This window comes from Paramisgurnus dabryanus, chromosome 12 (assembly GCF_030506205.2).
Source record: "Paramisgurnus dabryanus chromosome 12, PD_genome_1.1, whole genome shotgun sequence".
NCBI lineage: Eukaryota > Metazoa > Chordata > Actinopteri > Cypriniformes > Cobitidae > Paramisgurnus > Paramisgurnus dabryanus.
Window position 1 is genome coordinate 5,969,574 of NC_133348.1, and position 18,441 is coordinate 5,988,014.

The 18,441-nt window shown below is 41.4% G+C and overlaps 1 protein-coding gene across 1 annotated transcript; it reads right to left on the reverse strand.

Annotated features, from left to right (window-relative positions):
- Nucleotides 1-1,711: 1,711 nt before the first annotated feature.
- On the reverse strand, nt 1,712-18,210 carry LOC141279855 (plasminogen-like). The gene is made up of 14 exons (XM_073811351.1): nt 18,078-18,210; nt 15,067-15,193; nt 14,870-14,988; nt 14,625-14,787; nt 7,086-7,222; nt 6,383-6,509; nt 6,182-6,300; nt 5,940-6,102; nt 5,673-5,797; nt 5,026-5,143; nt 4,822-4,940; nt 4,583-4,745; nt 4,174-4,298; nt 1,712-1,785 (listed from the first exon to the last, which is right to left on the reverse strand). The coding sequence occupies exons 1-14, from the start codon at nt 18,124-18,126 to the stop codon at nt 1,727-1,729; spliced, it is 1,713 nt and encodes a 570-aa protein (XP_073667452.1). The 5' UTR covers nt 18,127-18,210; the 3' UTR covers nt 1,712-1,726.
- Between the last annotated feature and the right edge of the window lie 231 nt (nt 18,211-18,441).

Sequence of the window (18,441 nt, forward strand, 5' to 3'; positions counted from 1 at the left end):
CACAATAAATAAAAACTATCACCACAATGCTCACCACTATGATTCCCCTTATCTCGTGTATTAATATTTTTAAGTGTAACAATTTATGATTTGCAAAAATAACTGTTGCATCTGTGTAGATTAGATGCAAAGTGTGTGCGCGTTGTGCACGCTATACATTATGGTCAAGCATGCGCCCTTAAAATAGCATAATGAACAACGCACAACGCGCCACTGACTTTTAACTTTTTTTTCTGGTCAGTGGCGCAATTGTTTTTTGAAACTGCAAAATAGCATCAGGGATGGTTTGCGCCGGAACACGCCTCTTTTTTTGCGCTGAACCGCCCAGGGAGCGCAAGTTCATTCCCTAGTTTGCCGACGTGCGTCTGTGGAGGGAAAAACCCGCTGTGCGCCGGTGCAAAATACGAATGATACATGCGTCACTGACAAAGTCCATTGCGCTGGGTGCAAGATAGGGCCCAAGGAATGCGACAGCTGCAGTCCACGCTTTCTGAATCTCCTCCACCTTTATTAATGGGTTTTGTTTGACAATCCTCTCCAGGGTGCGGTTATCACTATTGCTTGTACACTTTTTTCTACCACATCTTTTCCTTCCTTTCGCCATTTCTTAGAAATATATTTTACCTAGCTGACGGCAAGGATCACTCAAGTTAAATGCCGTTACGCCGGTTTTTGACCAGCGAATGTGTGCAAATGTGCAATTTGTCTATCATTAGGCCTCAAATTCATAAAATATGAGCCGTTGTAGACATACTAGTGTTTCTTTTGTAAAGAGACAACAATGTACTCAAACAACAAGATATTTATTTACTGTTGCAAGACTTTAAGCTGCTCTGCAGTGAAATTTCAGCTCAATCTGCACTTAACCCTGCACTCAGGGGGCGGAGTTAAGAGGTTTGACTGACAGTTTAAGTGGATCCAAAAAGATTTTGTCACAAGATTTTTATACCTTTAATTGGCTGAATATATTTGTAAAACAGGTAGACAGACATAAAGGGAGACCAATAGCATTGATTTATTGAAGAAAATAAATAAATAAAATTAAACACCTCCACAAAAAAAGGGAACTGAGTGTAAGGACAAAAAGGGCATGTGCTCTGCACAGGTTGAGGGCTACATGTGCACATGACTGATAACTGCTACATGAATGAACAATAACGCACCTGTACCGAGCCTGTATTCATTCATTATCAACAGACTGATATATTACAAATGTTTATTTCTTTCCATTTTGATAATAATTGACAACTAAGGAAAATCCCAAATTCAGTATCTCAGAAAATTTGACTATTATTTTAGACAAATACAAAGAAAGGATTTTTAGAAATCTGGGCCAACTGAAAAGTATGAACATGAAAAGTATGAGCATGTACAACACTCAATATTTAGTCAGGGCAATGCGGCGTGGCATAAAGTCGATCAGTCTGTGGCACTGCTCAGGTGTTATGACAGCCCAGATTAGCTGGCCAATTAAGAACAGGGATCCCATGGTCCTTAAACCAGGTACTGGTAGCTTCTGGCACTGTGTGCAGGTCATGTTAGAAAAAGTCCTGTTGGAAAATGAAATCTGCATAAAGTTTGTCAGCAGCAGGAAGCATGAAGTGCTCTAAAATTTCCTGGTATTCGGCTGCGTTGTACTTGGACCTCAGAAAACACAGTGGTCCAACACCAGCCGATGCCATTCCACCCCAAAACATCACTGACTGTGGAAACTTAACACTGGACCTCAAGCAACATGGATTGTGTGCCTCTCATCTCTTCCTCCAGACTCCGGGACCCTGATTTCTAAAGGAAATGCAAAATTTACTTTCATCAGAAAACATAACTTTGGACCACTCAGCAGCAGTCCAGTCCTTTTTGTCTTTGAGACGCTTCTGATGCTGTCTGTTGTTCAAGAGTGGCTTGACACAAGGGGCCCTATTTTAACGATCTGAAACGCAAGTGCGAAGCGCAACGCGCAAATGAGTTTGTGGGCGGATCTTGGGCGCTGTTGCTATTTTCCCGGCGTGAGAAATAACTCTTGCGCCGGGCGCAAATCAATAAGAGGTTGGTCTGAAGTAGGTTCATTATTCATAGGTGTGGTTTGGGCGTAGTGTCAAATAAACCAATCAGAACGCTATCCAACATTCCCTTTAAACGCAAGGGCGCAAGTTCCATTGCGGGTTGCTATTATTATGACGGATTTACCAGGCGTACGCCAGGAGCGGTTTACAGCTGAAGAGACCCACACGTTCTTGTAAGAGCAGTCAAAGACAGAGACGTTGTTCTGTATAGGGATAGAAGAAACCCGCCCAAATCAGCGTAGGTTAAACAGGCGTGAGAGGAAATAGCCACAGTCTCATCGGCTGGCATCCCCATCGTTGCGCCAAGCGCTACAATGATGCCAGGAGACGGGGGAATCCCAAGCTTGCCAGCATAAATCGTGCACGCCGTGTAACTGGAGGTGGATCTGCCTCTACACAGACGCCAGGAGAGGACATTGCTGCGTCCACCCTCACCGCTGAAAGGGTTCGGGGGCTTTGAAATCGGACCCAAGAAACGCAAGCAAGGTCCAACCCCAAAGTAAACGTACAAATCAAGTTCATATACATTAAGGTTTCTTATGAAAACATTTTAATTATTATTTACATAAAATAAACGTAATACAGCCACACAACAAACTTATTAAAATATTTTAATTGTTATTTGCATGAGAATTTTTTAACGCAGCCACACAATAAATAAAAACTATCACCACAATGCTCACCACTATGATTCCCCTTATCTCGTGTATTAATATTTTTAAGTGTAACAATTTATGATTTGCAAAAATAACTGTTGCATCTGTGTAGATTAGATGCAAAGTGTGTGCGCGTTGTGCACGCTATACATTATGGTCAAGCATGCGCCCTTAAAATAGCATAATGAACAACGCACAACGCGCCACTGACTTTTAACTTTTTTTTCTGGTCAGTGGCGCAATTGTTTTTTGAAACTGCAAAATAGCATCAGGGATGGTTTGCGCCGGAACACGCCTCTTTTTTTGCGCTGAACCGCCCAGGGAGCGCAAGTTCATTCCCTAGTTTGCCGACGTGCGTCTGTGGAGGGAAAAACCCGCTGTGCGCCGGTGCAAAATACGAATGATACATGCGTCACTGACAAAGTCCATTGCGCTGGGTGCAAGATAGGGCCCAAGGAATGCGACAGCTGCAGTCCACGCTTTCTGAATCTCCTCCACCTTTATTAATGGGTTTTGTTTGACAATCCTCTCCAGGGTGCGGTTATCACTATTGCTTGTACACTTTTTTCTACCACATCTTTTCCTTCCTTTCGCCATTTCTTAGAAATATATTTTACCTAGCTGACGGCAAGGATCACTCAAGTTAAATGCCGTTACGCCGGTTTTTGACCAGCGAATGTGTGCAAATGTGCAATTTGTCTATCATTAGGCCTCAAATTCATAAAATATGAGCCGTTGTAGACATACTAGTGTTTCTTTTGTAAAGAGACAACAATGTACTCAAACAACAAGATATTTATTTACTGTTGCAAGACTTTAAGCTGCTCTGCAGTGAAATTTCAGCTCAATCTGCACTTAACCCTGCACTCAGGGGGCGGAGTTAAGAGGTTTGACTGACAGTTTAAGTGGATCCAAAAAGATTTTGTCACAAGATTTTTATACCTTTAATTGGCTGAATATATTTGTAAAACAGGTAGACAGACATAAAGGGAGACCAATAGCATTGATTTATTGAAGAAAATAAATAAATAAAATTAAACACCTCCACAAAAAAAGGGAACTGAGTGTAAGGACAAAAAGGGCATGTGCTCTGCACAGGTTGAGGGCTACATGTGCACATGACTGATAACTGCTACATGAATGAACAATAACGCACCGAGACACAATAGGGAAGTTTGTGTACCTAATTCTAAGACTGATCTGCCAAAGCCGGGAGTGTGGTTTAGAAACGCATCCCCCAACAACTTGCTCTCCAAAGCAATGTTTAGGTTATATTGCTAATTATCCACATTTTAGACTTTTTGATGGGAATGTGCATCATGTGTGTTTTACAGAGCAACATATTATCTTCTTAATGCATGTAACATTTTACCAGTTGTTGGCCATAAAAAAACGGGAAGGGGTATAGATTTTACAATAGTTTTTATTCATGTAATGGCTCATTCAGTACAGACCAGATTGAGGTTGATCTCCACAATTTGGCACATTGCAGTATTCCCAGCGGGTTTCAGGGTCTGTTGTGTAACACCAGGGCGCTTGCACATTATCAGGATTCCTGCAGTAATTCTCGTCAAGACCTCTGGAATTGAATGATTCATAATGTTAAAGGGAAAGTTCACACAAAAAAGAAAATTGTTTATTCTCATTTGGTTTCATGTCCACCCAGTGGAACCACATTTTTACTTTTTAGTAAGAGAGCCTGATCTGGTCTCTGAAAACTATTGTGTTACTAAAGTGTTCTTTGTGTTTAACTAAAGATATACATTTTCCCAACAATGTGAGGAAGTAAATTATGACAGATTTCTTAAAATACCTCAATCTCCCTCATCGCCTGTTTATTCAAACTGTTGCATTGATGCTTACTTGCATGGGTAGTTCTGTTGAGTTCTGTCATGGTTGTGAGGTGTTTGTGATGTCCATTTCTGACAGGTTTTTCCTGATTTGGTTACAGAAATCGTGCCCCTGTAGGAGCCTCCATCTTTAGTAGTACAGGTGAGCTCTGGTACAATTGTTGGTGGTGTAGTTGCTACAAGACAAAGATGACCAATAATTGTTGTACTGATTATTTAACACAATGATTTTCAAACAGAAGTGAAGCTTACTGCATCGAGGAATAGAGCAATATTCCCAGCTTTTGGACGGATTTGTTGTATAACACCAGGGCCTGGGCGATCCATCAGGGTTCCTGCAGTAGTTCTCCTCCAAATGTTTTACAGGTAAACTACAAAAACACACATTTGTTTTGCCTTCTTGAACTAAGTGAACAATTTCTTATTACAGTAAGTGAATAAGTGGTAATTTCTTACATTGAAAGGACAAAATCATGTTTATGTGGTGTCTGAGAGTCCCAGCGTTGGCAGGTGTATCCACTCTCAGTGATGGAGATCTTGCCTCTGTAGTCTTCTCCATTGCAGTGCATACAATCTTTGGATGCAATTCAAAAGTATGACATCACAGGAAACAAATCTCATTACATAAAGGTGGTGATTTTATGTCTTGTTTTTTTAAGATTTCAACACAAATGTTTCTATAGATCTTAACGTCTCTGTAATGGTAGATTCACATGAGACGTAAGGGTTAATGCTTGGCGGAAGGCGTGTCTGAAGTGTAGCCAAGAGGCACACGTTGGCACTTGAAAAGTTAAGAAATGTAACAAACAATGGCAGTGACCCGGTGCAGACAGATCCACAATTCAGTTTGGCAATGCATGGCGTCACCCATTCAAAGTAAATGAGAAGCATTAACGCTTACGCCCCATGTGAATGTACCGTAACTGTATTTCAACATTTTTCATTGTCATACTCTCAACTATTTAATTGTCATCAATGAATTCTTAAACCTTACTTATGTCATTTGCGTTGGCTGGCTGCAAAGTTGACAACATATTCAGCATTATTGAATCTACATTTTATGTAATAAGTTGGAGCCATGTAATGACTACTTCAGTACAGACCAGGTCTAGATGGATCTTCACAATTGGGCACATTGCAGTATTCCCAGCGAGTTTCAGGGTCTGTGGTGTAACACCAGGGTGCTTTCTCATTATCAGTATTTCTGCAGTAGTTCTCTTCAAGACCTCTGGAATTGAATGTTTCTCAACATTAAAGGAATTGTTTTGTTAAATGGTAGGAGAGCTTGATAGAGGTGGTCAACATGATCTGAATTTCTAAAATACTAATTAAATACCTCAGCACCTTCAAAAGGTTATATTGATGCTTACTTGCATAGGTAATTCTCTGGAGTTCTGGAATGCTTGTGAGGTGTTTGTGATGTCCATTTCTGGCAGGTTTTTCCTGATTTGGTTACAGAAATTGTGCCCCTGTAGGAGCGTCCTTCTCCAGTAATACAGGTAAACTCTGGTACAGTTGTGGGTGGTGTAGTTGCTACAAGACAAAGATGACCAATAATTGTTAAACTGAATATTTTACACAATGATTTTAGACTGATAGGACTGAAGCTTACTGCATTGAGGAATAGAGCAATGTTCCCAACGTTTGGACGGATCTGTTGTATAGCACCAGGGCCTGGGTTGTCCATCAGGGTTCCTGCAGTAGTTCTCCTCCAAATGTTTTACAGGTAGACTATAAAAACACACATTTTGTTTACTTTAACTAAGTGAACAATTTCTTAATAATACTAAGTGAATAAGTGGTAATTTCTCACATTGAAAGGACAAAATCATGTTTGTGTGGTGTCTGAGAGATCCAGCGTTGGCAGGTGTATCCACTCTCAGTGATGGAGATCTTGCCTTTGTAGTCGTCTCCAGTGCAGTGCATACAATCCTCTGCAGCTACAGCAAGAACAGATACAAAAGTATGACATTGCATTTAAATGAAGGGAAACTTTTCTCTGTTGTATTATTGTTTTATTTACATTTTTGTTAGTTTATACAAAATGGGAATTTTAACATGCTATAATAAATTACGGTGGGGAAAATAAGTATTTGACATAGCATTTTTATCATCAAGGGGATTTCTAAGTGGGCTACTGACACAAAATGTCCACCAGATGTAGCCATCAAGCAAAATATTGAACTCATACAAAGAAATCAGAACATTTAAGTATACAAGTTGAGTCATAATAAATAATTAGACATTTTCCCCGCTGTATCTGTTGAGTATTTTAAGCTAAAACTTCACATAAGCACTCTGGGGACACCAAAGATCTCATAATATGATCCCTTTATGTCAAAACTTAATAGAAAGTTGAATTTACTTGAATTTACTTTTTTTACAGTGTATAACCAAATCATTTTATAACCATAAGAGATGCTGATAGCTATTCAAATGGCTATTCTAACCTCCATAGCATGAAAAAGCAATACAAAAATCTTAGAGGTAGTCATTCATCTCATTCATGTACTGACTCCAATTCGGACCAGGTTGAGGTTGATCTCCACAACTGGGCACATTGCAGAATTCCCAACGGGTTTCAGGGTCTGTGGTGTAACACCAGGGTGCGTTCTCATCATCAGGATTCCTGCAGTAATTTTCTTCAAGACCTCTGGAATTAAATAATTCTTAATTTTAAAAGAATAATTTACAAAAAAACTGAAAATCATTTACTGATTCCAAAGAAATTTTATATTAATAAAATGCATCACTGGTATTGATATGAATGGGGGAGATCACAAAAGTCAGAATGGCCGCTCTAGTCCCGCCTCTCAGTAAAAAGAGCCAATATTTAATAAGAAACCTCTGGCAGATGGACCTTGCGCATGAGTAGAATCAACAAGACATTTATGTTTTGTTCTAACAAGACCTGGAGGCATTGCAAATATAGCAGTGGAGTGACGCATCTTCCTTATAAGGACTTTCTTTTTCTCAAATGGTTCTATACAACCTGTAATTAAAAAACCTGCGCTGGATCCCGCAGATCTCGCAAAATTTAGAACTATATCTAAACTACCTCTTCTGGCAAAAATCCTTGAAAAGATAGTCTGTAGTCAATTAATGGCCACAATATTTCAGAAATTTTCCAATCTAGTTTTAAAACTTTACATAGCAGAGAATCTGCACTTCTTAAAGTTTTTAATTATATTTTTCTAGCAACTGATTCTGGGGATTGTGTTATTTTGCTGCTTTTGGATCTAACAGCTGCTTTTGACACACTGAACCATGATATTATGATGTCGCGTTTGGAGCGGTGGGTGGGCATTAAAGGCATGGCACTGAAATGGTTTATATCTGGATGGTCCTATCTGGAGAGTAGAACTTTCTGTGTCAGTTGTGGAGATGCTGTGTCCTCCTCTGCCCTGCTGTCTTTTGGGGTTCCACAAGTCTCAGTTTTAGACCCCCTTCTGTTCTCTCTGTATTTGCTTCCACTGGGGTCTGTACTTAGGAAGCATGGTATGTCCATTCACTTTAATGCAGATGAAAGTCAGATCTATCTCCCTCTTAAAAAGAATGAAACTGTTGGTCCACTACTTAAGTGTCTTGATGATATAAAAGCATGAATGGCTATTAACTTCTTGGGCTCTATCTTGCACCCAGCGCAATTGACTTTGTCCGTGACGCATGTATCATTCGTATTTTGCCCCGGCGCACAGCGGGTTTTTCCCGTCACAGAAGCACGTCGGCAAACTAGGGAATGAACTTGCGCTCCCTGGGTGGTTCAGCGCCAAAAAAGAGGCGTGTTCCGGCGCAAACCATCCCTGATGCTATTTTGCAGTTTCAAAAAACAATTGCGCCACTGACCAGAAAAAAAAAGTTTAAAGTCAGTGGCGCGTTGCGCGTCGTTCATTATGCTATTTTAAGGGCGCATGCTTGACCATAATGTATAGGGTGCACAACGCGCACACACTTTGCTTATCTAATCTACACAGATGCAACAGTTATTTTTGCAAATCATAAATTGTTACACTTAAAAATATTAATACACGAGATAAGGGGAATCATAGTGGTGAGCATTGTGGTGATAGTTTTTATTTATTCTCATGCAAATAACTGTAACACCCGCCACTCATTCATCCAATGCCCAGAGGGCGCCATCGCCCGAATATTGACTGTGCTCTTACTCTCTCTCTACTTCCGGTGTTTCACTGTCTTAAGCCCCTGTTTGAGTCTAAGATGGCGCGAAGTATTGCCAGCTCACCACTGTCTCTACCAAGCGTTTTGTCATTGCCTTCTTTGCTAACTACGTGTATGATTACTGCCTGTTTTTGACCTTGTTCTCTTGGATTGTGATTTGGACTTGTTTGTGATACGGACTGCCTATTTGTTATCGATCTACTGCCTGCCTATATCGACCACGATACTCTGCCTTACCCATTGTTTATACTGTGTGTGCCTAATAAACTCTGCATATGGATTCTACCACTCCTCCGAGTCATTCACCGTTACAGAATACTTCGCCTGACCAGAATCCAGCGGAGATGTCACAACTACAGGCCGCGTTCGCTTATCAGAACGAGATGATTGCCGATTTTCAAACCCAGCTCTCGACACTACGGGCCGCGAACGACCATCTCACACGGTACATCCATTCTCTACCCACCAATCGACCTGAGACGGTAAGATTATCATTACCGGATAAGTTTGATGGAAAAGCGGAGAAATGCAAAGGGTTCATACGACAGTGCACGTTATATTTTGATAACCAACCAGAGGCTTTTGCACATGATAATACCAAGTGCTCATTCATGATGTCATTGTTTACCGGAAAGGCTTTAGAGTGGGCCGCGGCTGTATGGGACCAGGATGAAACGCTACGTACATCATTTACTTACTTCTGTAAACAACTCCGTGAAGTTTTTGAGTATCCAGCTGGTGGACGCGACGTATCGATGCAGCTAGTGGATATCAGCCAAGGTAACCGCACTGCTTCTGAATATGCTGTTGACTTTCGCACGATCGCAGCACAGAGTGGATGGAATGAGACGGCGTTAAAGCCGATGTTTAAGCGGGGTCTTCACCCAAGGATTCAGTCAGAGATTGCGTGTAAGGATATTGACATGGATTTGCATCAACTGATTTCTATGGCCATTCGCATTGATAACCTCCTTCGTAACAGCCCCACAAGCCATTTGACCATGTTAACATCTTCATCTGCTTTGAGTCCATCTGAAGCCGCTGAACCTATGCAAATTGGATTCACGAAACCATCCATGGAGGAACGGGAACGGCGACGCGTTAACAGGCTCTGTTATTACTGCGGTCAGGCCGGACATCAGTGCCGTTTTTGCCCAAATAAGCCCTCTTCAAGCAAAGTGAGTATTAATTTCACTAATCTGCTTCATAGATGCTTTACCCTAATGTTAACCCTCTCTTACGCCAGCTCTACCCAATGTGTTTCAGCGTTAATAGATTCTGGATCTGCATTAAATCTGCTTCACCATGAATTGGTTCATCAACTTCATATCCCTCTAGTGCCTTGTATACCACCTATTAATATCACTGCTATCAATAGCCAACCCATTGGAGACGGTATTACCCATCAGACAATTCCCATTACAGTCAAGATTGGTCTATTCCACACTGAAACCATCTCATTTTATGTCACTAACACACCTCAAAATCCAGTTGTTCTAGGAAATCCATGGCTTGCTATCCACGACCCACAAATTTCATGGACCTCCAGAGAGCTGACTAGGTGGTCGTCTTACTGTCAGAATAATTGTTTACAAGGTCAAATTCACTATTCATGTCTCACCACAAGTATTGAAAGCCCTGTAACCAATGAATCAGTCTATATTCCCACAGAATACCAGGGATTCAGTGAAGTCTTCAGCAAAACTAAGGCCACTAAACTGCCTCCACATCGCCCCTGGGACTGTGCCATAGACCTTCTACCCAACACTTCACCACCTAAAAGTAAGGTTTATCCATTAACCATACCAGAAACACAGGCAATGGAACAATACATTGAAGAGGCTCTCGCATCAGGTTTCATCCAACCGTCCAAATCACCAGCGGCCTCGGGATTCTTTTTTGTAGAAAAAAAGGATGGAGGCCTTCGTCCCTGCATAGATTATCGTGGTCTGAACTCTGTAACAGTCAAGAACAGTTATCCACTGCCACTAGTCCCCTCTGCATTGGAACAACTACGTGAAGCCACAATCTTCACCAAACTTGACCTCCGTAGTGCATATAATTTAATCAGGATCAGGGAAGGGGATGAGTGGAAGACGGCATTTGTGACCACTAGAGGGCACTATGAATACTCTGTGATGCCGTATGGTCTTTGTAATGCACCGTCTGTATTCCAGTCATTCATAAATGAAATTTTCAGAGACATTCTTAATCACTATGTCATAGCATACATTGATGACATTTTGATTTTTTCAAAGACACATGAGCAACACATTCAACATGTGAAGGATGTTTTATCTCGTTTATTGGCAAACCAATTATATGTGAAGGCGGAGAAGTGTGAATTTCATGTATCCAACACTAATTTTCTAGGTTACAAGATTAGCCACCATGGAGTAGAAATGGATATAAAGAAAGTTGAGGCAGTTACTGAATGGCCACGTCCTAACACAATCAAAGAACTACAGCGATTTCTAGGATTCGCCAATTTCTACAGAAGGTTCATCAGGAACTACAGCTCTATTGCAGCCCCGCTCACATCATTACTAAAGGGTAACCCCAAGACAATACTGTGGACACCCCAAGCCCAGTCAGCATTTGACAGATTAAAGACCAGCTTCACCACTGCTCCAATACTAAAACATCCAGACCCTGAAAAGCCATTTATTGTGGAGGTGGACGCTTCGGATGTGGGTATCGGAGCAGTATTATCTCAGAGGCATGGCACTCCAGGTAAAACTTATCCATGTGCTTTCTTTTCCAGAAAATTAACAACAGCAGAAAAGAACTATGATGTGGGGAACAAGGAACTACTTTCCATTAAAGAGGCCTTGGCTGAATGGAGACACTGGTTGGAGGGAGCCCGCTGTCCATTTCAGGTGATCACGGACCATAAAAATCTGGAGTACATTAAGAGTGCAAAACGCTTAAATCAAAGGCAAGCCAGATGGTCATTATTTTTCACGAGATTTCAATTCACAGTAACATATCGTCCTGGAAGCAAGAATGGTAAAGCAGACGCCCTATCAAGAAGATATGAATCTGAGGAAAAGGTCACCTGTCAGGGGCCTATATTACCACCGTCAGTGATTGTGGCACCGATCCGTTGGGACATCATGGAGGAGATTCAGAGACAACAACAGAATGAACCAACACCGCCTGGATGCCCACCAGCACGGCAATATGTTCCTAAGGCCCTTCGTCAACGCGTCATGCAGTGGGTACACACATCTTTGAGCTCTGGACATCCGGGTATTCAAAGAACGGAAGAACTGGTGCGTAATTCATTTTGGTGGCCAAATTTATCTAATGACATCTCTATGTATGTTCAGGCTTGCAGTGTATGTGCCCGATCCAAAACACCACGAAAACTTCCAGCTGGTCTTCTGGAACCACTACCCATCCCGCAGCGGCCATGGTCTCATGTGGCAGTGGATTTTGTCACAGATCTTCCTAGTTCTGAGGGCTACACTACTATTCTGGTAATCTGTGACCGATTCTCTAAAGCCTGTCGTTTTGTACCATTAAAGGGCCTACCTACAGCCATGGAAACTGCACAAGCATTATTTCAGCATGTTTTTCGAAATTATGGTATACCAGAGGATATAGTCTCTGACAGGGGCCCACAATTTACATCTCGTGTGTGGCAAGCATTTTGCAAGCACTTGGACATTAATGTGAGCTTAACATCAGGTTATCACCCCCAAGCCAATGGCCAAGTGGAAAGAGTTAACCAGGAATTAGGACGCTATCTGAGGTCATACTGTAGCCAAGAACAGGAACGTTGGGCTGAATTTCTTCCTTGGGCAGAATACGCTAGGAACTCATTAACTCATTCATCTACAGGTCTCACCCCCTTTCAGTGTGTACTAGGATTCCAACCACCCATGTTCCCTTGGTTTGGTGAACCATCTGAAGTTCCTGCGGTGGACGATTGGGTCAGAAGAAGCGAGAGGGTGTGGGAGAGCGCCCATGTGAGGTTACAAAGAGCAATCAGAACTCAGAAGATTAAAGCAGACCGCAGGAGGCGTCCCCACCCCAACTATCAACCGGGTCAGAAAGTATGGCTATCCACAAGAGATCTACGGTTGCGGCTACCCAGCAAAAAACTCAGTCCACGGTATGTAGGCCCCTTTCGTATTTTGCAACAAATAAATCCAGTTACATACAGATTGGAGTTGCCTGCTCATTATCGCATTTCTCCTTCGTTCCATGTGTCATTGTTGAAACCTGCTCACCCGGCTCCTGGGACTGCCACTGAGGAGAGGGAACCGCCCCCGCCACTGGATGTTGATGGAGCTCCGGCTTACCTGGTAAGGGATATCATGGATTCCAGAAGGCAGGGGGGCCGGCTACAATACTTAGTGGACTGGGAGGGCTACGGTCCTGAAGAAAGATCTTGGGTACCCGCTAGGAACATTTTGGACCCATCTTTGACCCGGGACTTCCACCGTGCTCATCCCAATCGTCCAGCACCACGACCAAGGGGACGACCACGAGGAACACCTGGAGGTGTTCCTAGGGGAGGGGATTCTGTAACACCCGCCACTCATTCATCCAATGCCCAGAGGGCGCCATCGCCCGAATATTGACTGTGCTCTTACTCTCTCTCTACTTCCGGTGTTTCACTGTCTTAAGCCCCTGTTTGAGTCTAAGATGGCGCGAAGTATTGCCAGCTCACCACTGTCTCTACCAAGCGTTTTGTCATTGCCTTCTTTGCTAACTACGTGTATGATTACTGCCTGTTTTTGACCTTGTTCTCTTGGATTGTGATTTGGACTTGTTTGTGATACGGACTGCCTATTTGTTATCGATCTACTGCCTGCCTATATCGACCACGATACTCTGCCTTACCCATTGTTTATACTGTGTGTGCCTAATAAACTCTGCATATGGATTCTACCACTCCTCCGAGTCATTCACCGTTACAATAACGATTAAAATATTTTCATAACTTTGTTGTGTGGCTGTATTACGTTTATTTTATGTAAATAATAATTAAAATGTTTTCATAAGAAACCTTAATGTATATGAACTTGATTTGTAAGAGTACTTTGGGGTTGGACCTTGCTTGCGTTTCTTGGGTCCGATTTCAAAGCCCCCAAACCCTTTCAGCGGTGAGGGTGGACGCAGCGATGTCCTCTGCTGGCGTCAAGTCCTGAGGCAGATCCACCTCCCGTTACACGGCGTGCCCGATTTATGCTGGCAAGAGTGCGATTCCCCCGTACAAGGACGTCGGTCTCCTCGGCTGTGAACCGCTCCTGGCGTGCGCCTGGTAAATCCGTCATAATAATAGCAACCCGCCATGGAACTTGCGCCCTTGCGTTTAAAGGGAATGTTGGCTAGCGTTCTGATTGGTTTATTTGACGTTACGCCCAAACCACACCTATGAATAATGAACCTACTTCAGACCAACCCCTTATTGATTTGCGCCCGGCGCAAGAGTTATTTCTCACGCCGGGAAAATAGCAACAGCGCCCAAGATCCGCCCACAAACTCACTTGCGCGTTGCGCTTCGCACTTGCGTTTCAGATCGTTAAAATAGGGCCCAGTAAGTTTCAATGAGAGTAAGACTGAAGTTATGTTATTTGGTGGCACCACTGGCACCCATTGTGCTGATCTGGGTTCTCTGAGCCAATACATTGTGCCAACAATTACAAATCTAGGGGTAAAAATTGACCCCTAGATTTGGGAGGGAGGGGAGCTAATTGACAGGTGGTCACAATGAACTGTTTTAACTGTTGTGTTATATGTTAAGAAAAGTCTCCTTTTGTGTTTCACAGAAAAGTAAAATTCCTAAAAATGCGAGAGTGTGTTACAGTAATAATGACAGAATTTCTTAAATTGTAACAAACCAATTATGCATTGATGCTTACTTGCATTGGTTATTCTCTGGAGTTCTGCCATGTTTGTGAGGTGTTTGGGATGTCCATTTCTGACAGGTTTTCCCTGATTTAGTCACAGAAATTGTGCCCCTGTAGGAGCGTCCTTCTCCGGTAAAACAGGTGAGCTCTGGCACAACTGTGGGCGGTTCTGTTGCTACAAAAAAAAGATTACCAATAATTAAATTAACCAGTAAATAACTGATTAGTAATTTCAGACTAACAGGACTGAAGCTTACTGCATCGAGGAACAGAGCAGAATTCCCAGCGTTTGGATGGATTTGTTGTATAGCACCAGGGCATGTGCAGTCTATCAGGGTTCCTGCAGTAGTTCTCTTCCAAGAACTTCACTGGAAAACTATTTTAAAAGAAACATTACTACTTTTATTAAATTGAACTAAACCTCATTCATGCTAAGTAAGTTCTATTTTCTCACGCTGAAGGGATGAATTCATGTTTGTGTGGTGTCTGAGAGTCCCAGCGTTGGCAGGTGTATCCACTCTCAGTGATGGAGATCTTGCCTCTGTAGTCATCTCCAGTGCAGTGAAAACAATCTTCTGCAGCTAGAACAAGAACAGAAGAGTGTGACATCACAGGAAACAAACTCCAGCAAATGAGCGTGAGACAATTTTCTGTCTTATTTTGATTAGGAGATTAAACAGACAGTCAGGGGCCGATCACACAGAACACATTTATGGCAGTGAGAAGCGCCCTTTTAAAATAGTTTTCTCACGTTTTAGCGGCCTGCTGTGCCTCCCGTTTAGGCGTGCCTGCCTAAACACCTCTCTGTCAACGACAAGTTTTTTTGGCAATCTGTATTTTCCCCTATTATCCACCAGGTGGCACTTAAACCCAACTTATAAAACACTTAAAGGAATAGTCTACTCATTTTCAATATTAAACTATGTTATTACCTTAACTAAGAATTGTTGATACATCCCTCTGTCATCTGTGTGCGTGCACGTAAGCGCTGGAGCGCGCTGCGACACTTTGATAGCATTTAGCTTAGCCCCATTCATTCAATGGTATCAAACAGAGATAAAGTTAGAAGTGACCAAACACATCAACAAATTTCCTATTTGAGACGAGTAGTTATACGAGCAAGTTTGGTGGTACAAAATAAAACGTAGCGCTTTTCTAAGCGGATTTAAAAGAGGAACTATATTGTATGGCGTAATAGCACTTATGGGAATACTTCGACTCGGCGCAGTAACACCCTCCCTCTCCCATTATGAGAGGGAGAAGGGGAGCGGATTTTTCAGGCGAGTCGAAGTACTCCCAAAAGTGCTGTTCCGCCATACAATATAGTTCCTCTTTTAAATCCGCTTAGAAAAGCGCTACGTTTTATTTTGTACCACCAAACTTGCTCGTATAACTACTCGTCTTAAAAAGGAAAAACGCTGATGTGTTTGGTCACTTCTAACTTTATCTCTGAGTGGTACCATTGAATGAATGGGGCTAAGCTAAATGCTATTGAAGTGTCGCAGCGCGCCCCAGCGCTTACATGCACGCACACAGATGACAGAGGAATGTATCAACAATTCTTAGTTAAGGTAATAACATAGTTTAATATTGAAAATGAGTAGACTATTCCTTTAAGCATCCACTGATTCAAAATAGTAAAAATGCTGTGAATCTTTTGATCATCATTCTGAATCTGAGCTCTAACAAAAGTCCTTTACATGTGTAATCATTTCAGCTTTTTGCTTAAAATTTTGTATTTTTGAAGAAACTTTTCCATATTTGAGAAGCGATAAAAAGAGAATAATTTGATCACCCATTGATCAATACTTGTGCGTGATCGTCATGAGAGCACTCGATAAAACAACATCCATCGGGGCTTTTAATTCAAAGTATGCATATTTGGAGAAATACTGATTAAATTTGATATTTTTACTTCAAATTTCTGCAGGGGAGATATTTAATCCATTTTTATTACAAACATGGCGATATGAGCAGCTGGAGTCTACAGCCATTCACACTTAGTGTGTTTCATTCATACGTGAAGCCGGAGGGTGCTAGAGTCAGACAGTCTTATTATGACACTCATAAAAGAAGACGTCAGAGATCAGGTGTCAGAAGTGTATATAACAGTCAGTGGAGATCGGCCATGGCATTTTTTATGTAGGGTTCAAAAACGGGGATTCAGGTTAACAGGTTAAAAAGAATTTTGTTAAACTTGGGAATTCATTTTCCCCAAGATGATGGCAAGTGGTCCAGTCCCTGAGGCAGCAAAGCATGCCCAAATCATGATGTTCCCTCCATCATACTTCACTGTTGGGATGATGTTTTTATTTTGGTAAGTTGTGCCCTTTTAGCGCCATAGTAATCTTCCTGAACAATTCAACTTTTGTTTCATCAGTCCATAAAATATTTTGCAAACTTAAGGTTCAAAGCAATGGAAGGAGAGTTTTTTGGGAGAGTAGTGGCTTCCTCTGTAGTGTTCTGCCATAGACGCCGTGCCTCAAAAACTAACATATGGTAGACTCATGAACAGAGATGTGTGCCAGCTCCAATGATGTCTTCAAGCCTTTAGCTGTTACTCGGGGGTTCTTCTTTAACCGTCGACTGATGGATGTCTAAACATTTTGAAATTGTTTTGTATCCCTTTTCAGCCTTATGGAGTGCAACAAAAGTGCTGATGCTTCCTAAGGACAGCAATCTTAAAATGTTTTGAGTGTCTTTTTATCAATCAAATGTGCACTACTTACATTTTCCTCCAGCACTGTGAATGTTAAATGTATGTTTTCAAAAATAAACACATGAAATTAGAATTGTTTGTCTGTTGTCAGCTTATGCATATTGTGTTGGTCTATTGTTGTGACCTAGATCACATAGGATCAGATCACATTTTATGACAAGTCACTGTAGAAAACCAGTTAATTCCTAGGGGTTCGCATACTTTTTATTGTCACTGTATTGTATCTCAATTGGATCTTCCTGGTTAGATAAATTAATAAATACAATTGCCTGTTTAAAACAACAATTTTAATACAATTGCCTGTTTACAAAACTCCCACCCACGATCAGAAGACTGTGATAGGATGAAGTATTGAGCACTTTGCTTGTTTTAATTTTGCACATACACTGTAAAACATTTCTGTAGAAATTACAGTATTACTGGGTATTACTGGCACTAGCTGCCAGTAACTTACTTTAGATTTTACATTTATGTTATTAACTGGCTACAGTTTGTTCATAGTTAAATGAACATGACACATTTTCAGTCTTTATCTTCTACAGTAAGGCAACCAACTGCATAATTACAGCAAATTTTTACAGTGTAGCCAGTGTTTTCACTTTTAATGCAATCATAAAGAAAACTGGCCATAACAGAATTTATCATCACATGATAATGTGAATGTCAAAGATGTTAAGTTAACCAAAAGTCTGTATATCTATTTTACAGCAGTATATTTGCAGAAACATGACAGTCAATTGGCTTACCTGAGAAGAAGAAAAGGCTGAATAAAAGAGCTGCCTTTTGAACCCCCATTTGGGAGCTTTGATGAGCAAACTGAGCAAAGAGTCTGAGGTTCTGAATCTTTTAAACATGAGTACAACAAACATCACAGTGTAGTCATCTATCAATCATTATCCTAACAAGGACATTGATCAGGTCATATTATGTTTTCCTTGCAGTTTGTTCTCAACCCACCATTATTGGTTCTGATTTTAATGAACATTAGCATAATTATTATGTAATGTAATATATGTGGCTTTGCTTCACATTAGGTGGATTACAATAGAGAAAGATTTAATACACAAATTTATTCTGTGACTTAATACTACAAATGCCCGTTTAAGTAAA